Source organism: Siphateles boraxobius, unplaced genomic scaffold (genome assembly GCF_051911475.1).
Source record: "Siphateles boraxobius isolate OS27281-9 unplaced genomic scaffold, OSU_SipBor_1 65, whole genome shotgun sequence".
NCBI lineage: Eukaryota > Metazoa > Chordata > Actinopteri > Cypriniformes > Leuciscidae > Siphateles > Siphateles boraxobius.
The window spans coordinates 5,282,501-5,302,863 of NW_027509192.1; the positions used below are offsets into that span (position 1 = coordinate 5,282,501).

The 20,363-nt window shown below is 39.2% G+C and overlaps 1 protein-coding gene across 49 annotated transcripts in view; it reads left to right on the forward strand.

The window, feature by feature from the left end:
• Nucleotides 1-20,363, forward strand: part of akap13 (A-kinase anchoring protein 13) — a 98,903-nt gene that overhangs the window by 34,162 nt on the left and 44,378 nt on the right. For 35 of the 49 annotated variants that reach the window (XM_077210374.1, XM_077210380.1, XM_077210383.1 and 32 more), the window contains exons 4-8: nucleotides 2,785-3,093; nucleotides 8,657-8,840; nucleotides 12,380-12,644; nucleotides 12,967-15,295; nucleotides 16,421-16,494. In XM_077210374.1, coding sequence (XP_077066489.1) covers nucleotides 2,785-3,093; nucleotides 8,657-8,840; nucleotides 12,380-12,644; nucleotides 12,967-15,295; nucleotides 16,421-16,494 — 3,161 coding nt within the window. The remainder of the gene's footprint in view (nucleotides 1-2,784; nucleotides 3,094-8,656; nucleotides 8,841-12,379; nucleotides 12,645-12,966; nucleotides 15,296-16,420; nucleotides 16,495-20,363) is intronic. The other 14 variants (XM_077210396.1, XM_077210402.1, XM_077210410.1 and 11 more) reach the window with 1 other exon arrangement.

Consider the following 20,363-nt stretch of genomic DNA (forward strand, 5'->3'; position numbering starts at 1 on the left):
GTGCTGCTTCTGAAGATTCATGTAGTGTGTATATAAACAAGTAGTAGCTATTAATGAGCTGACACATTCTTGCTTAATGTAGGAATATGTCGAAAGAGGTGGGAGAAAATATAACAAGGATCTATTAACATATACAAAAATGTTTTATTGGTACGAAAATAGACATAAATTTGATGGAGGGAACTGCTAAACAGAACTGGAATTATTGGATTGATTATGTAACTGCAGATTTATAGTTTACCAAATATTGGCTGCATCCAAAATCGCATACTCATAAAAGTAGTAGGCACTTCTTTTGAATAAATAATTACTTTGCGTCAGTTAAAATGTTCGATCTATATAGTATAAATGTGTTGAGTGTGATTTGCAACAGACCATATTGCGAACGGACCTCATTCATCATGTTGTCATTGTCATGTGACCTACCAGCGTCAGTTGCGTCATTCCCAAATCTTCTCCAGTGGCCTCATGGGATAGTAAAATGCCCACTGTATGCGCACTTTAGAATTTCGCTGGAAGTAATAGGTCATCTGGGTCCTTTTTGCCTTATGTTTTATGAATATGGCTTGAATAATTCAGACATAGAACTCTTTTTCACCCTCTTTGTAATGCATGTATATTTTTGTTTGTCCCTTTTTATTTTATGAAAAATAAGAAATTAGGGATGCTGGTCATATGTAGGAACCAGTAAGCATCTTTCTAGCAACAACCAACCACAACCCCCCATTAAAAGGCACAATCCTTTATTGTAATTAACTGATGACTGAATTATCTTGTAACCAATAATGTTGAGACATTTTTACTTTTCGGGGAACTGGTAGCATTGCGATCTTATATCATTGTTAAAAGAAATAAAAACACAATAGCCCTCCATATGTAAATTATCCAGGAATGCAAAAGGGAATGCATTTCAACCGTGGCTCCCAAGTAATTCCACAGAGGGTCGCAGCAGATATAGTGTCATGGAATCCAGCGCAGACATTTGGCACCAGTTTTGTAATCACTACTCCGATTGAGCACTTGAAAGCTTTTCAGCAATGCATTAAGAGTGCATGAAGAATGGCCCTACTATCGTCCGCCTCAGGTGCACTGCAGTTGATCTGCCAGGATACACTTTCAACCCTCTCTCTCTGCTGGAGGTCCATACTTTTGGTTGATTCCAAACATTTGACTGCTAAGAGGTCTTTATCAGCAAAAATGGCTCAAATGCTTTCAACCCAGATGGATGTCCCACTGAGATGTTTTAGTCAAACAAATGTGGTGCTGGTGAGTGTGAACAGGGTTTTTTGGCAGTGACAGAAATGTCGCTCGCACATAAACACTGCCCTTGCGATGTGTGTTGTTACTGTGACATCTCATAACTGTCGTGAAACAAGACAGGCCTACTTGGCAGCCCTCATATTGAAGTTTTAATTGTTTATGAATGTTGCTTTTATAGTATGTCACCTCTGACTCTACTCATATTCATTTCCAAGAGGGAAACAGCCAGTGTTAATGCAGGAACATTTCTCAGTAATTATATCCATCTCCGCTCGCCTCAACCATAGGCACTTAGTCTCCTTTTCGTCTGTTGATATGTGGCTGCCAAAATATTAAGCAAGATCTTTTTTTTTTTTAAATCAGTCTGAAGATGATTTACAGGAGACCTCCCTGTCTGATACAAGATAAATAGCTGTTTGAATTTTGTCAGGATTTAGTTTAGTCATAATTGATTTATTGTTGACAAAGTCATGGAGAAGTTAGTGGGTGGTATAAATATTTTTCATAGTCTGTAAACTGCACCAAGAATATTTTAACTGGAATTTAAATTTTCATACATTTTAAAAGTGCGTCATAGTTTGAGTTTTGGCCTAGCAGTGTCATTGGTTCATAGTGCTCGTTCTAGCAACACAAGTTCAAATCGAATTATCCATCCCATCACTTACATCCCTTCACTTCCATCCATCCATCCCATCCCTTCCATCCATCCATCCCATCACTTCCATCCCTTCACTTTCATCTATCCATCCCATCACTACCACCCATCCATCCATCCATCCCATCACTTCCATCACTTCACTTCCATCCATCCATCCCATCACTTCCATGGATACAATCACTTCCATCCCATCACTTCCATCCATCCATCCCATCACTTCCATCCCATCACTTCTGTCCATCCATTCCATCACTTCCAACCATCCATCCCATCACTTCCATCCATTCATCTCATCCATCCCATCCATCCATCACTTCTATCCATCCATCCCATCACATCCATCCATCCATCCCATCACTTCTATCCATCCATCCCATCACTTCTATCCATCCATCCCATCACATCCATCCATCCATCCCATCACTTCTATCCATCCCATCACTTCTATCCATCCCATCACTTCTATCCATCCATCCCATCACTTCTATCCATCCATCCCATCACTTCTATCCATCCATCCCATCACTTCTATCCATCCATCCCATCACATCTATCCATCCATCCCATCACTTCCATCCATCCATCCCATCACTTCTATCCATCCCATCACTTTTATCCATCCCATCACTTCTATCCATCCATCCCATCACTTCTATCCATCCATCCCATCCCTTCCATCCATCCATCCCATCACTTCCATCCATCCATCCCATCACTTCCATCCATCCATCCCATAACTTCCATCCATCCATCCCATCATTTCCATCCATCCATCCCATCACTTCCATCCATGTTTTACTATTCAAATTAAGTTTAACCGGTATAATATATTTCTGTTTAATGTTGGTCTTTTTCTCTCATAATAGCTCATGATCGCAGCGAAACCGTGCGGGTCACACTGTGCCAGGCCAGACCTGGGGGCTCAGTGGACCCTGTGGCCGAGGAACGCTTCCAGTTTGTGCAGGACCTCGCCCTGGACATGGCCCAGTTCCTGGTGAACTCGGTTGGAAAGACTGAGGGAGCGTTACTTCTGGACGAGTGTCAGATACCCCTGAAGGAGTGTGAAAGGTTGGATGATGCTCTGGCTCTTGCTCTTAGACATCTGCCTCTACCGGTAGGCTGGAGCGTGCTGGGCACAGACTTGGACACGGGCACTTGCAGAGGCTTGGAAATCGGTGAGTAAAACATAGAGAGCTGTAGGCAGCGTCCTAACTGTCATGAAACCACTATTGGTAATTGTTTTGTTATGATCTGCATAGGTAGCAGCACATATATGGCATGGAAGACTCGACTCACAATTGATTCCAATAGAGATAGGTATTAGCATATTTCAAAGCTTATCATTGCTTTTCGACATTAAATGCAATACAAGTTTATTTAAAATCATACATTTTCTCAACTCTTTCGCTGTCCTGGTTTAAAATTTCTCACCAAGCTAGTCACATTGCATTCGGGGATTCTCTTCTCTGCATATGATGCATGCTGCCTTAAGTTATGTCTCAATCAGCTCCCTAGTTCAGTAATTAGGGCTTAAGGCACTGATCAGTAAATCAGCCATTTTAAGGGCTGTCTCAGTTGCAAAACCTTTCCAGTGCACTGAAACATTCGCTCCCTAGAAAGTCCTACAATGCACTGTGAAAATCAGGGAGCATCAATGCCTAAATCATGTGAGCCAAGTCAAAACACATGACATATGATATAAATGGTTAAAAATTCTTTTTTTCTTTTTTTTTTTTAGCAAGGAAGCAGCTAGAATAGTGTTTTTTCTTTGACATAATTTACATTATTACATAACTTGTTGTTAAACTATGTATAGTGAGGTTACGATGCTTAGACCATGGGCACTGTGCCTTCACGGAAGGTCTTCATTACAGCCATGAACCAGTTTTATTTATTTTGTTTTATTTTATTTTTTTAAGTTATGGGTTTGTTTAGAATGTTAGTCCATTTTAGTCTTATTTTCCTCCCACTTGTACTCATATCAAGTCAGGAACGCTATGTCAGATAATCTAAAAGCAAACATTCCCGCCCTAATAAAGTGCTCTTTTTGGCACGGAGCATTTACACAGCCTATTAAGTCAGGCTGTGGACTCATTTCGGGGCTGACAGAAGATGCATGTGATAAATGGCAGGAACTCTGGTTGTCACTGACTTAGATTTTTGTTTCATGTGGATTTGGCTGAAAAGTTCTTGTTAAATGATCCTTCTGTGTTCTTCCTGCTCTCTGGTACACATAGATTTGTGAATGGTATTCAGCCAGTGAATCTGCAAACCTTTCAAAGAACTGGCCCATGGTTTCACTGACTTGCAATCAAACTGTTACACACAGTTTGTAACCTACATACTAGCACACATTGCGCGTCACAGTCTCTGATTATATACACAATGGGTCTCATTCATGAAACATTCGGAAATATACGAGTAAATATGCGAGTGATTTGCGCGTAAAGAGACCTTCCCGAAAACTCTTCTCCTGATTCACAAATACTTCGTAAACGTCAGATGTGATAGTGAAATGTGTGTGTGTGTTAATGAATTCCAATCAGTCGTAAATGGGACGCGCTTGCATGTTCATTCTCAATTACCATAAATCCCGCCCATTAAATCCGACTGACAACTATATATGGGCATCATATTATGACATGAATGCGAATGAAAAAGAAAAATTTACTCAGATGCAGAAATTTAAGTTTTATTATCAGAAGTTCATTCAAAACGCCACATTTTATTTTCAAGCGTACGTGGCTTGACGGGTCCTAAAAAAAGGAAGCTTTGCAGTATATTACAGATGCAGTCAATGGAGTTTCATCTGTTAATCGAACATTCCCAGAAGTGAGAAGAAAATGGTTCGACATTAAGCTTGAGAGCAAAAAACGTATTAGTTCACTTCGGAAAAATCGTATTAAAACTGGAGAAGGACCACCATCGCAGATGCTATTACTGGCTCCCATAATAATCCGAATAATTATTATGTAAAATGTTATGTTAAAATTATGTTAAAAACAGTATGTAATTACTATATATAATATTTTTTCAAAATGCTGTGTAAATATGTACCCGATTAAGGTGAATTAAAATGCAGCCTTATTAATGAGCAAAACGTTCGGGTGTTAAGCGCACTATTTACGCGTTGCTGGGAGCAGGTGGAGATTTTCTTGCGTACCAACTAACATTTGGAAAATATGAACATTTTAATGAATCCGAAAATCTACGCCAGAACCACTTTACACACGATTTACACAAAAATTCGTTCTGCTCGTGTTTCATGAATGAGACCCAATGTTCAAAAGTTGGGGATCAGTGGAATTTGTTTTTTCTTCAGAATTTGTTACTTTTATTCAGATGCAGGGATGCATTAAAATAATCAAGTGACCAAAAATAATTTATTAAAAATTATTTAAATAATCTATTTATCAAACAAATCTGGAAAAAGTACCACTTTTTTCTTGAGCATAAAATCAGCATAATAGAATGATTTCTGATCACGTGACATAGAAAACTGAAGTAATGGTAGCTTTTGCAATCGCACGAATTAATTACATTTTAAAATGTATTATAGTAGAATTTAATTTTTTTCTGCTCCCCCTACAGACTATAAATAACAACTACATGTCAAATAACTCTCATTAGAGTATTAGTAGACTTTCTGCCTAATATCTGCTAACACTTTATTTCGTTGCTCTCCCTACAAACATTCTACTGACTATAAGTAACTTTGCAACTACGTCAACTTACTCTACTAACCCTGACATGCAAATAACATTGCTTATAGTTTGTAAAAACCATGGTTACATTTTATTTTAATGGTCAACTTTAGACATTCGACTATGTTTATGATTAAATAAATGCAGCCTTGGTGAAAGATTTCTTTCAAAAGCTTATCAACCTGAACCTTTTGAGCGGTATGTTTGTGTCACTGGCTGTCAACCATTCAGGAACTAAAAGGGGAAATGAAAATAAACGTTCTGTACGATTATGATAATCAACCTAAACAAAGCTAAACAAAAGATTGAAAAGTTAACAGACGAATGCTTAAAGCTGATGCGGTCATAAACTACCAAACGCCTTAGGAAGCCCCTGTTCTGTTCTGTCATGTTGGAAGTTTTTGTGCATGGCCACGTATTCTCCTTAGCGATGATCCACCGGGCAGAAATATGAGCCTGTGTATATTAAGTGTGCTTGAATGAGTGTGTGAATCCGGCCAATGTGTGGATACAAACAATTGCACAGCGAGGAATCATTCATCAGGGCAGCTGACGCGACAGCAGATTCCCGGCTCTCATGTGACTCCAGCTCGTCCTCTAAATTAGGCACAGTCTGGTTCCATGTAGGAGGTGTTAGTGTGGGTGTGGTGAGACCTGGACAGTAGGCAGCTGGAGATAAGGGCCAACAAAGGCTAAACAGGCTCTGAAATGTCATAATAAGCACAATCTTATCTCTTATAAACAGCCTTGGTCTTAAATAACTCATTCAATAAAACATCTGAAAGCTCCAGCACATATTCATGCAAAGTTTAGCTCACTGAGCAAAAGATAGAAGACAATAGCGGAGTTTATCTGGTACCTGAGCATATTTTGTATTTCCTGTATTGAGATTAAGTTGCTGTGGGCATTAGATTTAGCATTTTCTTTAGATCTTGTTTTCTCGATGGTCATTTATGCCGTACTAAACTAATGAATGTTTCAGAAAAAACTAATTCCTGGAGTTGACCTGTCTGTTGAGGGAGATGGAGAGCTGTGTAATGACTCACCAAGCTCTGGCATTTGTTGCAGCTGGCGCTGGGCACCTGGACCGGCCCTGAAACCAGAGCTACCCATGGGCATCTTGCCCAGTGCATCAGTGGGCATGTACTGCCAGCAGTCTTCCATAAGTGAAACTAAGCACATTATATAAAACATAAAAACCCAGTAAGCTAATAAAGACTGTTTCCACTGTGTAAGATAGCAACTGGGAATTTGCTGGTATTCGGACACGTTGCGTGGCACATATTAGATGATATTTATGGAAAATGAGACTTGGATTCTCTCTTAAAGGGATAGTTCACTCAATTCATTGGCATTGCTCATGTTGTTCCAAACCCGTGTGATGTTCTTTCTTCTGTGGAACATAATAGAAGATATTCAAGATGCATTTCTTTATACAATGAAAGTCAGGGCAAACCAAAACAACATTGGACTCTGTTGACTTTCATTGTATGTACAAAAAACGCTTTTCAAAATATCATATTTGGGGTTCTGCAGAAGAAATAAATGCAAACAGATTTGGAACGACATGAGTGTGCATATATGATGACTGAATTTTGGGTGGGTGGTATACTTAAATATTTTTCAATGGTCATTAGATTTCGATTGGAATTTGAATTCTATATACTTTAACAGTGCTTCATAGTCTGAGGCGTTTTGGAGGCCTGAAAACAGTGAATTTTTTTTGAAAATGAGACCATTCTAGTGTCCTTCTAAACTACAAAAACGCACATTTGTGAAAACAGAGATTTCATGCGCATGCATATAACGTGTTTATTCTGTAGGTGTATAGTGTTTCTTCAGAAAGTGACATCGCCAACTACTGCCCTGGCAGCATAATCATTTTGCGTTTTTAGTCTTTTTGTGGATTTTAGTACATTGTTGTCATGTAAATGTACCCTGAGTTGGGACCTAGTGCTCATGCTAGCAACGCAAGGTCTAATCCGACCTGCATCGTTTTCTGATTCTCAAAAGAAACCCTACATAAATGAAGCACAAAAACTTTATCACTGTTTATTTAATGCCAAGGAACATAACACGCTTTGTATATTAAATTTGTACTTTATTTTTTATTTATTTATTTATTTTGCTTGCTTGTTAATTTGTGAAAATCACAAAGAAAAATCTTTTTTTTATCTCATTGTGTAAGAAATACGATTCATATAGGTCATGAATGACATGATGGTGAGTAAATTATTTCTCTTTAAACTTCTATTGTATTTCATTTCATTTTCCAAAAACATGCAGATACCCTGTGGTTATGATACTCAAGTTAAAAAAAACACTATGGTAACGCTAGTGTTTTGAGGCTTGGGGACGACAATATTAACGTAGCACAAGTTAGTTGACACCAGTATTTTCAAAATAATGTCATGTCCACTCTTGTGTCTCCAATCAGACCGTGAAGTGATCCTGATCTGCTGTTCTTTCCAGTGCCACATTACACTTCACCACAGCTTCTTTTTTTTGTGCTCGGGGCTTCAAATTAGTTGTTGGATCCTCAGTGGGCCGATTAAACGAGGGCAGTCTCATTCTCAGCCTCTCATTAACCAGCAAGAACAATCCTTCCTCTGTCTCTGTTATTTCACAGAGAGCCTCATTCAAGCTTCCTGAACTTTTTAAAACAGCACTCTGTAATCTGTCTTTGATAAACGCCTTCAAATACGATTGCTTATTTCACTCAGGACGACTCTCTCCGGGTTTTTCTGTCCTTATTGTAAATGATCTATTAAAATGATGTTTGCACAAGTTTGTCAGGAGATTCTGTTGACAGAGGTCGAGGGAATTGTGGGTGTGGGTCTTGTTTGAGGGCTTTGCCAGCTCTCATTGGTTCTAAAGTTGCAGGGGGTGGGGCTTATAGCTTTGAAGGCCCCATGGAGCAGTGAGTGTGGCGCTTTCCTGAAGCAGCAATATCAGAAATATGCATTAGATAATAGTGTGTTGTTTAAAGGACAAGGAAGGAGATTGAGTTGGACTCTGTTTTCCTCTCCTGTAGAACCTGGGCCACAAGACACACTTTTGCACTTTGCTGCGAAGCGCGGACTACGCAAGGTAGCACTCTTTCTCCTCCAGCAACCCGGAGGAAGAGAGGCTCTCCGACTTCCCAACAAACAGGGTCGTACGCCGGCCAGGGTCGCACAGAAGAAAGGCCACTCACAGCTCCAGAAACTGCTGACAGAGTAAGTGTGCAAGAAATTTATATCCTTAACCAGTATTTTTAGCTCATTATAGTAACATTTTTGACTTCAAGGCCCCCCTCCATTGTTAAAGACAATATTCGAAGGCTTCCCAAAATATTCCTAATATGTCTGCTATAATGACAGAGCTGCTCATTTTCAAATGTATTATTCACAGGAATGGCAATGTAATTCAATTGTTAAACGTATAATTAAATTATTTGAAGTTTGTAATTACAGGGAATTAATGTTTTTTTTATTTTCAATGTATTATTCTACTTGATTAAATATTTTAGAGCTTGACAGTATGTATATAATATTGTTAATAATACCCCCCCCCCCCAAAAAAAAATTTGTATATGTACTGTGTGTGTGTGTGTGTGTGTGTGTGTGTGTGTGTGTAGGCTATACATATATAATTATAATTATTTTATTTTTTTTGGGGGGTGGGGTTATCACACACACACACACACACACACACACACACACACACACACACACACACACACACACACACACACACACACACACACACACACACACACACACACACACACACACACACACACACACACACACACACACACACACACACACACATAAAGATATCTATTTTCCATTGAATCCTGAAAAAAAGATTGTGTTTCAAACATTTATAAAATCTATCAGATCAGCATATTAGAAGGATTTCTGAAGGATCATGTGACACTGAAGTCTGAAGGAATGGCTGATGAAAATTCAGCTTTGCATCACAGAAATAAATATGTATATTAAAATAGAAAAAATTAAATTGTTATAATATTTCACAATATAACTGTTTTTATCTGTATTTTTTTATCAAAATACATGCAAGCTTGATGAGCATAAGATACTTATTTAAAAAAAAAATATATATATATATATTATCTTATTATATAATATCTTTTTACATTTTAATGCTGTTAAATGCAAGCAGCTGAGTTTATCAAACAGAACATTGTGTTTAGTGGATGTTGTGACCTTTGAAATGCCTTAAACAAATACAGCTTTATCGTATTTGCCACTCTCAAATATAAAAAGTGAAAAGAGTCGTAAAGGTGAAGTTTGTAAGTTGCAAAAATAACTGTTTTTCAAATTGGTGTCACAAACACACTCCTAATCTTATATTGGTCAGAAAAACTGATCCGTTGCGCTGGTTTGGTTTTGGTTTCTCAAGCAGAAAGCAAAAAGGGCAATGTTGTACGGAGTCTAATTGATTTATATTATGTATGGTTTATATGGTTCATGATAAAGCAATGACTTTAGTTTTAGTGAGATTTAGTGTTGTGTTCTGAAGAAAGGAGGATGTTGAAATGTGGGGGAGATAAGAGCTAAGCACAAGGACAGGCCATGTGGCTATGAGCTCTTTGTAAACAGTTAAAGCCACATAAGCTTTCTCAATCTTTTTAAAGCAAGCCTATGCAAAATACAACAGAAACTGGTTTCAAACCAACAAGATCCTGTCAGCAGATTTACTCAGTAAAGTAGCATTACCTGTGTATGTGTGTAACTGAGACGTTTACTCAGATCTGCTTCCCTCAGCCAGTGCTCTTCACAGTCTCTGGCTAGCAAGCCTGTGTGGTACCGGTTCCTTACAGTATGTTCCCCTACTTGACTATTCTGAAACGGGGCACCAAGGCAGACTAAAGGATAGAGTAGAGACCAGATTCAGAGCTAGCATGCGATCTGTGCTCCCTGGATTCAAGAGTCTGTTATAGGAGGCTGTTAAGTGCTCTGGTTTAGTGCCTCATTTAAAGCAACTGTACTGAACCACAGTGCACCCTTATACATTGCCTCAAATCTTTCCATCAAAGATCATGGTATTTCGTTGGTGGTTTCTCTAAGATCTTTTGATGTGCTTTTCTCATAGCTGTCTTTGAAGTCTGAATTGTAAACTATATCATGTTATTATATGAATATATAGGGTAACAAGGGGGAAGATCCCCCGTTTAAAAACTTTTTTCAACTGTAACATTTTTATATATAAGATTAGCTTGTACAGGACGATGATGAATCATACTATGTTATTATAGGAAATAAATAGAAACATTAGCAAGTTTAGTTCTTACAGCAACTAAACAGGGGTACGATGGAGTAACTTTCTGGTGTAAAACAACAATCAAAAACAAAACTTTTATGGTATAATTCTTATTAATATTTATATAGTGTCTAATTTTAACTTTTTAATCGTAATTAAAACATATTTTACTCCACAAAAGCTAAAAACATGAATGTATCCACAAATCCCTTTGATATCATAGATCACTATTTTTCAGAGGTACAAAAAAATTAGATCACTTACCCTTAACGACTATGTTGATATTCAGATGAAATGACAATGGCATAGCCATTCATCAAAAGTGCTGAGATGAGATTTTGCGGCATCTATGATGAGGAGAACAAATTGAGGTGGTGGTGGGGTGGGGTGATTGGGTCATCTTGCCCCGGGGACATCTTACCCTATGTTACCCTATGTTATATATTTTTATACACATTGTGGTCTTGTTTTTGATTGCACCTTTTAAAGAGTATTATGCATGATTAACTCTCAATTTCATGCTTTATCATATTTGATAAAAGTAAGTAAAATAATGTACTTCTAATAGTAAGTAGAGTAACTGTGGTTAGAGTAATTTTGAGTGTGCAATTGATTATGAATTGTATAATATGGCATTTTGAATACTTTAAAATTCATAATATTTTTCATTATCTAAATATTATCTCATGATGTTACCAATTTAACTGAATCGATTAGTCTATAAATGCAACAATGACTTGGTGATAGAAGGGAAACAGCACTTATACTGTACATGGCGATTCATTCCAGTGCTTAAGAGTTCAGCCTTTCATAACATCTGCCATTTGGCAATGTTCAGACTGCCTAAAATATTCCTCCCAGGTCCACAAGACCGTAAGAGCCTCTCCTTTTCACTCTGCACTCTTTAGTTTCCTGATGTCACAGGGTTGCTATGGGTACCCTTTTGTACATTAGATACAGAGTAGATGAAAACAGTTCCTGTTGTTACCCATGTGTCAGGGCCCTGGGGACAATCTGAGCCACTCGCACACACAAAAACACTAACAGTTGCACATTTTCTTTTGAAAGCTCGTTGCTTTTTGGCTCGTCTTTTCCTTGTCGATAAGAGACTGACAGATATGTAAAGAAGATGTGTAAGATTCAGCTGTTTACCCACCTTAATTCTATTTACAGCTTGTTTGACATGTTAAGGTGCCACTGCCACCAGGAATTTCACTTTTTTCAACGTAATCACGCTGTTTTTCCTCTCCCCATGCAAAAAAGAAAAAGCAGAACAGGTTTTTACACTAGTGAGAATGAGTTTGTTTTTTCATATCTTTGTCTAAAGAAACATTTAAATTCTTGTTGTCCGAGCTCACTGCAGCATTATGACACATGCTAACCTGTTTCAAGTTCAATGCTTAAACAACTGATTTTTCACACTTGACATTCTGTGTTCAATGGGTAACCACAATCAGTATTGTGTATTACTTCCCATCCTCTGTAGGTGTGCTGGGTGTGGCCTTGCTGATTCGATGCCTCGAGACTGGGTGTTCTCAAAGTTTTCTATGTTTGTGTTGGGCAGGGTTGACAACTTGCCTGAGTTGGAGACAAAAACATCCAAGTGGTGTTACCCAGAAGGCAGAGTTCTGCAACACCACCCCAAGCTAAACACTTACACCCTGACGCTGGAGGATGTGCCAGGGCGTCTCCCACCTAGCCTTCAATGCGATGTGGAGGAACTCCAACGCCTCATTCAATCACACCAGAAGGTGAGTCAGTGATTTGAGAGTCCTCCGTGGCAGTAGGTGTGTCTTAATTCCTTGCTCTGCCACTTTAAGATCACAGTGATATTTCCAGCTGGGTACGATCAGCAGGGTTTGTTTGCTTTTGTGCTGAAACTCTGCAGGAGGGAGCTATCTGTGACTAAAGGAAGTGACTAAATGCAGATCACAGACTAATCCGTCTCTCTCGGTCTCTGTGCACGCACCCTAGCTCGCTTTCTCTGGATGAATGTTTAATGTCTGTATTAATGAGGACTGTATAAGGCATTCTGCTTTATTTAATAGCTATTTTTGAACTTTGTTTATTCAGGAAGATCCTCTGACACAGCATAAGCCAGCACTGCTGATTCTTAACAGAGACTCAAGTGATAGCACAGAGACTGCTGACTCACTGGAGCCTGAGCATCAGGAACCCAACCATGAACGAGAAGAAACCTGCCAATCACTTTTGAACAGCTCTGCCATTGAGGATGGATCGTGTCTTCGTCAAAATGGCACAGGAGATTATGTCCAATCGCAGGACTTGGAGGTGGAGCCTGAACTGCCAGCTGTAGGGGATACTGGGAAGCCTTCAGATAAGGCTGACTGTTCGCAGCGGCGGGTAGAAAGTGATTCTGTGACTTTCAGTGCCTCTTCCTGTGGAAATCAGCTAGAGGAAGCTGATATAGAGCTCTGCGTAATCAGTGCCAAGCAGGGGGCTGCTTCACAGCCTGATAAAGGGAACCAAGAAGAACAGGAGACTTGCCAGAGGAGTTCAGAGACTGAAACAGACTTTAACGCTCAATCTGGCAACCTTGAGTCCCAAGTCATGGGCCACGCACAATCTCAGGGTCTCCTCCCCACGGAAACTAGTCATCCTTTACAAAAAGAGGAGGAGAGTGAGGGGAGTACAGATCTTAGTTGGCGAGGGGACTTACCAGGGGAAAGGGAAGGGGAGACGAGATGCAGCCAGGAAATAGGCTTAAACTCTTCAGCACTCTCTTCCCGTGATCCAGAGGAAAACGGTCAGCGCGACGACGAGATTGAATCCAAGCTGCCTACAGAATGCTCAATAAGAACAGATGAAGATAAACTGGCTTTAATCCAGGTAAATCCAGAGGTTACCTCGTCTGTACGAAACGATGAAACCGTTATTTCTGATGGTGTTGACAAGCCACATGGTACCCTAGAGACAGAGACAGGAAATCTCAGCGAACACACCAAAGGCAACACTGAGTCAGTTTCTGGTTTGGTTGCAGATGACGTTAGCATAAAGCAGAACTCTGTATTTAGCATTTTAGAGGGAGATTTGGTATCGTTTAGTCTTCGGCCAAACATGGCCCCAGGACCGGTGCATAAAGTTCGACGAGGACTCTCGCCCGTTCCTGAGACTTCCTCCTATGAAGGTCCAGCTGAGGATCCCTTGTCTGAGACTACAGAAAGTTTTCAACAGCCACCTCAAGTTATACAATCTTCAGAAAATGCATCAGACTGTCAAGAGGTTTTGCTAAATGACTCCGCTTCTGACATTAATGCAATAGTAGGGGTTTCCGTTGGCATCACTGCAGAGGTTTCATCTTGCCAGATTGAAGGGTCTCTACCTGATGGAAGAAAAGAGGAGGTAGCCCCTAATGAGACTATACTAGACCCTAAAGAGCTTATTGGAGATCCGGAATCAATTGAGGACATTGTTGTCTCAAAGTCAGATGACAAATCAAAACCTTCTGATGAACCTTCTCTGCCAGTCTTTATTGGGAGTGATTTACAACAGGATGCGTCTACAGTAGTGTCTTCTGAACATTCTGGAGGTGATATAATTGTAGGAACACTGTTTGGAGAAGAAGCATCTGAAACATTTGTTCAGCCAGACTCTATGTCCAAACTGGTGGACCAAATTCCTGAGGAATACTCTGCATTTGCCATAAAAGAAAATCAAATTTGTGAGCCAGGGGAACCATTGGTTCTAGGGCCCGCTTTGCAAGGGGAGCCTGGATTTAAGGATGTTGCTCCAAAGGAACCTCTACAGGAAAGGGAAATTGACCACATTTCACAGGAAACACTCAGCGATCTCTCTGATCCATCTGAAATCACACACAATGATTGTGCTGAATCCAAAGCACAGTTCCAGGTCCCAGAATCCTCAAAGGAGTGTCCGTACACACCATCAGAACCAACTGTTGAAAGTGTGAATGGCCTAGACCCATCTTGTGCCTCCCTCCTAACAGAAAGCAAAGACAGCATATCTTCTGAGAGCCCCTTCGCTGATGGAGTAAAGATCTCTGCTGTAATTCCTGATGGAGATGAATGTGTTGACATGACTACAGAAATGTGTGAGACTACTGTCTCTGGAGACAGCCTGTCCTCTCCCATGGACACCAGTAGTGGTTCTGCTCTGGAGAGCTCCTCTATTTCTGACCCACTCAATGCCTCATCCTCAACAGCTGAGCTTACTTCCCCTTTGGATATTAATAGTGGATTGCATCAGGACTTGGAACACACTTCCCCAGTGGATTTAGACAATGATCTGTCTGAGGAACTGCAGCATTCAGACACACCTGACATCCTGAATGGATTACATCAAGATACTCTTGATAGTTTGATGAAGAACACTGAAACCCTTCAGCAGCATGCTGAGGAACTGCATGTGGAACAAATGACAGGTAATGCAATTTTATTTACCACTCTGCTCTGCTGGTATAGAATGTCTTTATTTTAGGGTGTCTGACGCTATTAACTCTACTTTTTACCATCATCCTATGTAACGGTTGTTTGGATTGTCCTGGAGTTTCTTGCTGCTGCTAAATGAAGTTTGTTTTTCAAGCCATTCGAATCACATTGTTCACAGCTAAAGCTAGTTAAGCTCATTTTAGCTATTTTGAACCTAATTTAATTTTAGTTTCACTGTATTCCAACATACTTTTGTGTGTGCAGGTGAATACAATGGTGTTTGCCTTTCAGATTATTTTGTATTATATGTGTATGTATATATGGTTTTGATCTATCAGTGGTTTAGGTGTCGTTTCAGAAGGGAAAAACCTTTCTTGTCATTCAGGTAAGCGTGTTAATAGGGAGTGTTTGCAAACAATGTGTATTTGCAGCACAATGTATCCTGGCAACCTGGTGATGTCATCTCTGTCTCACATCATAGAATGTAAACAGTTGAAAGATTGTCTTGTGAACTTTTTTTCATAAGGTAGACGCCCAGTTTCTTTTCCACATAGATAAGAATTTAGCATTGTTCTACTAATAGCTCCTTACTCTGTATTATTTATATCACACTCATTGAGCTCCTGATCTCAGTTGTAAAGGAGGAATAAGTCACTTCCTTTTACTATGCTATATTGCTGTAATAATGTATCGGAGTGGTGAGTTTAATGGTCTTATCATGATTTGTTAATTTCCAAGTAAACAAATAAACCTACCTAGGCCACTGAAATGTTCAGTCCTCTGACATGAATCAGCAGCTCAGTTAATGAATGACTGATTGATTTTCGGAAGTTTCAGTTAAAAGTCACGTATGTGAATTTCCATGAAACTGTGGGTCTTATTCAAATGAAACATTTTGTTGTTTATACATGAAAAGCCCAATCATCTACAGCAAAGTTTCTTAAAATGGCAATGCAATAACTTTTAAAACTTAAAATACAAGTTCTTCATCCTTCTCTCAGTTCCATATTATTATTATTATTATTATTATTATTATTATTATTATTATTATTATTATTATTATTATTATTATTATTATTAATAATAATAATGTCTTTTGCCTTGATTCCGCTTCACAGATGACGGCACTTTAGCAGAGGATGCGGTGGACGGACACCAAGGCTCCTTAGCAAACATAGCGAATTCCGAAGTGGTGAGTATTCTTTGGCTATAATCCTCAACCTGCAATCCAATAAATAAATTAGTAACATTTAGACCTCTTGGTGTGAGTCACTAAACATTTCCTTCCAGCCACCCTGAATTCTCAGTAGCTAAGAACTTAGGTAGTAGTTTCCTGAAAAGGCTCCACTGACCAGAAATTGAGGGATGTATTTAACCTGACCTTCTGTCGTAAATCTGATTTCTATGCCTGGTTGCTGAAAGTCTTCTGACGCAGATCTGAGTTGGAACTGCTGAACTGTCCCTCATAAGGTCAAACTGGCAGATATGGGAATGCTGCCACCCTGCAGCTCACACTGTCGTTGTGTGTGCGTGCTGTTCTTTTCTCATGGAGGAAAGATGACATCACCCTGAAGCCTGAACACTTTTTTTTTCCCAGTTGTGTGTCAGAGGGATGAAATCAGTGGCGAGAATACTGAGAGGGTGGAGGCAAGATGATATAGCTCATTTACGCAGGCCAGCAAGAGTGATAAAGTGAGATGTCTATCTTCAGTCTTTAAAAGCTGCTGATTAGAAATAACCTCCTCCATATCGCTAACTTCAGTTGTTTATTTTGTCATTGTCCTGTGGGAATCCATATTGTTTTGGCAGCTTCCCATGCCTCCTAATTTGTGAGAATTTATTTGAATTGATCTAAAAATGAATGTTGAGGAATCACTTTCAGAATGTTTTTTTTTTTCACCTGATGAACAATAAAAACAGCCAATCAGAATCCACCTGACTTTAAAGAGCATTTAAAGTGCCGTATGAAAACCTGCAGCACACTCTTATAATAAACAGAACGTTATCGTCCGATGGTGTGTGGATGCTACTGTAGTTTTGGTATTGTTATCTTTTATAGTTGTCATTCTTGGTGTGAGGCCGGGACACACCAAGCAGGTGGTTGCCATTGGGCAACTTCGGGCCGTTTTTGAGCGTCGGTTGACTTAGTTTTTTTTTAAGTGTGTTCAGCACCGTTGTCTCTAGAATGCATGCTGAATCTGAGCATGTCACCATTGGGTTTGTTGGGCTGTTTCAGCATGCTGAATCTGCGTCGGGCCATCGGTGAGTGAGAACTCTGATTGGCTATTAAGTTTAGCGAATGAGTCAGTGCTAGAGAATAAAAGCGAAAGTGATGAAAGCGAGCAAAGAAGTCATAAAGGCACAGACAGAAGGCTGTTATAATTTTACACCATCTTACCTGAGCATTCGAATACACAAATATTTTCATAATAACATGAGGCGAAGATTGTGATTGATATTCAAAATGATAAGCAAGTGCTGCTTTGTTTACGGTTTGTATATCGGCAGACCTAGTTTCGGCTTTCCTTTTTTGAATGACGATTGATACCTGCTGATATAGACAGCTATTTCCTTACACGCAGGCGCAGTACAAAAGTGATCTCAGATCCTATTTCTGTCCAGGTTGCCACTGAAAACAGACTACTGTCATGGATTTAAAAAAAAAACTGTGTTGATTGTGCGTCAACCAACGTGAAGTCACATGAGTATCATTTTTGCAGGTGTCAGGGACACTTGGTTTAACCTAAGTCAGGTGTATAGGGGGAAAATCTACCACTCTACTTTTACACTTATCTGCCGTCTGGCATGCAGACTTGGACTGCATCATGGGGTCGTGGAACTATATTGTCAGCATTTGAAAGAAATTACACTCTGGAACATTTTATCTTAAGAGACTCTTGAGTTAAGAGCAGGGGTCACAATCACAGAGCATCCTAACTTTGCGCTAGCATGCTAACTTTGCTCTTGCTTGGCAAGATCACAATAAAGCTAGGTTCTTATTAGCGGTGCTTGCTAGGCAGTGTTAAACTTAGCACACATTTTTAAGATGATCATGTTTGTAGTGATTTTTGTCATTTTAACTTGTCAAACGTAATGGTTCTGTCAGTTAATTTGAGGAGGCTGATTGGAAGTAGGATCTGAGATCACTTCTTTCTGTCTAATCTGTTATGCTAACTAATGCTAACAAGTTTTTCCACTTCAAAAAAGCTCAGTCTTTACATATTTTTTATGTTTGGGGTAAGTTAATGAATTGGTTTGTCACTGCCCTTGCTTCCAACAGTGGACATTGTGATATCCAAGTTATTTTTGAAGAGGCTGCGGTGATTGATTCAGTGGTGTAAGTAAAAAAATAAAAATAAAGCAGGGACAACATGATAACGCTAAATACATTCACTGTAAGAACAGGAACATGCTTCCGGAGCATAAATTGATTTGTTTTTAAGTTCATGTTGACATTAAAAAAATTAACATGCACTTATGATGGATGGATTATGGATACTAAGTGGTTTGGTTGTTTTTAGCTTATCCTGTGGTGTCTAGAGTGCTGTGGCTCCCTCTTGTGTTAGGTTGCAATATAACTCCTTCCAGATGTGCTTTGAGCTGTCTAGTAGTCTACATATGTGTTAGAGAGAGAAGCAAAGGCAAAATACACAGACTGTGCGCTCAATATGCCACCAAAAGCATGAGGGCTGCATATTCTATTTATTTTTTCAGCTCTTTTCATCTGTCCTTGTGCAGCAGGCCAGATGCATTGTGGGAACCCCTCTAAAGGAGTTCCTTTTCCACTAAATATCTAAACTATTAAACCGCACAAGCTGCCCCTGGGAAACAGTTTCTTTGTGCGCACACTCACAAACACAAATCCAGTGTGTAGTGTGTTGGAAAAACGGACAAGGCTGCCTCTCAAGCGCAGGAATGTGAAGTGTAAGAATGGCGTGATGTTGAAGAAAAGCAAAGGGCTGCTGTTGGTGGAGTGGGAGGATTAAAGACACCAGTGAGGCTGGTCAGGATCCACACGCACTCCTTTTTATTGTTCTCGCTCGATTTCTGTGCTTCTGCTTACTCTTTACAAGTCTTCCTCCTTTTGTGTGTTCTCTCTTTCCCAGCATTAGTTTGTCCAAAATGTCATTTAATCAGTCATTAAAAAGTCATTTACCTTTGTTTTAATTCAAACCCATATGACTTTTGGAACACACAAGGAGACATTTTGGTCATTTCATTGTATTTACAAAACTAAACAAATGCACATAAATGTCTTGTAAAAATGGTCCATATTAATTTGAGCACTATATTCTTGGTTTTATTGTTTTATGTGACAAACTGACTAATCTCTGACTAAGTCATGATGTAACGAAGGTAGCAACAGATCTTTTCTTTCATATTGAAACTTGCATCCTGTTGAAACGGATTATCGAGAATGAAAAAAAAAGTAGGGTAGGGCTTGGTTCAGTTCATTGGTTTCTGATTAGATGGAAACATATGTATGCATGAAAAGATCAATAACATATATTTGAAAAACAGTTTCTATTTCCATTTCATGCTAACTTTTTGTTATGCACTGCTAATCTTTTCCTCCAGTGAGCTGTAAATTATTGTGACTGGATCGTCATCAAATTTGAGAATACGAGAAGTGAGTTAGTCAGCTTTGTGAACGAATCATCCAGACTAATTTTGTGAACGAATCATCCAGACTAATTTTGTGGATTGGTTCCGCTGATTCATTTAAAGTTCTGACTCAAAGCAATGATTCCTTCATAAATTGTATATCGCTGCTGCTTTCATGACAGTCAGTATACTCAGCCAAATTTCAGTGTACTATTCTCATAAAGCTTATCATATGATTTCAGAAGACTCTTGCGCTCAACTATTGCACTCAACTCTTATGGGCCACTTTTATGGTGTGTTTTTGAAAAGAGCATTCAGGATATTCTTGAATTTCACAGAACAGACATGAGAATGAGTAAATAATGACAGCATTTCATATCGTTTTGGTCAAGCTATTCCTTTCAATCATAGTTTGTGTTGGATGACTGGTCTTGAGTGAAACATGGAGATAACATG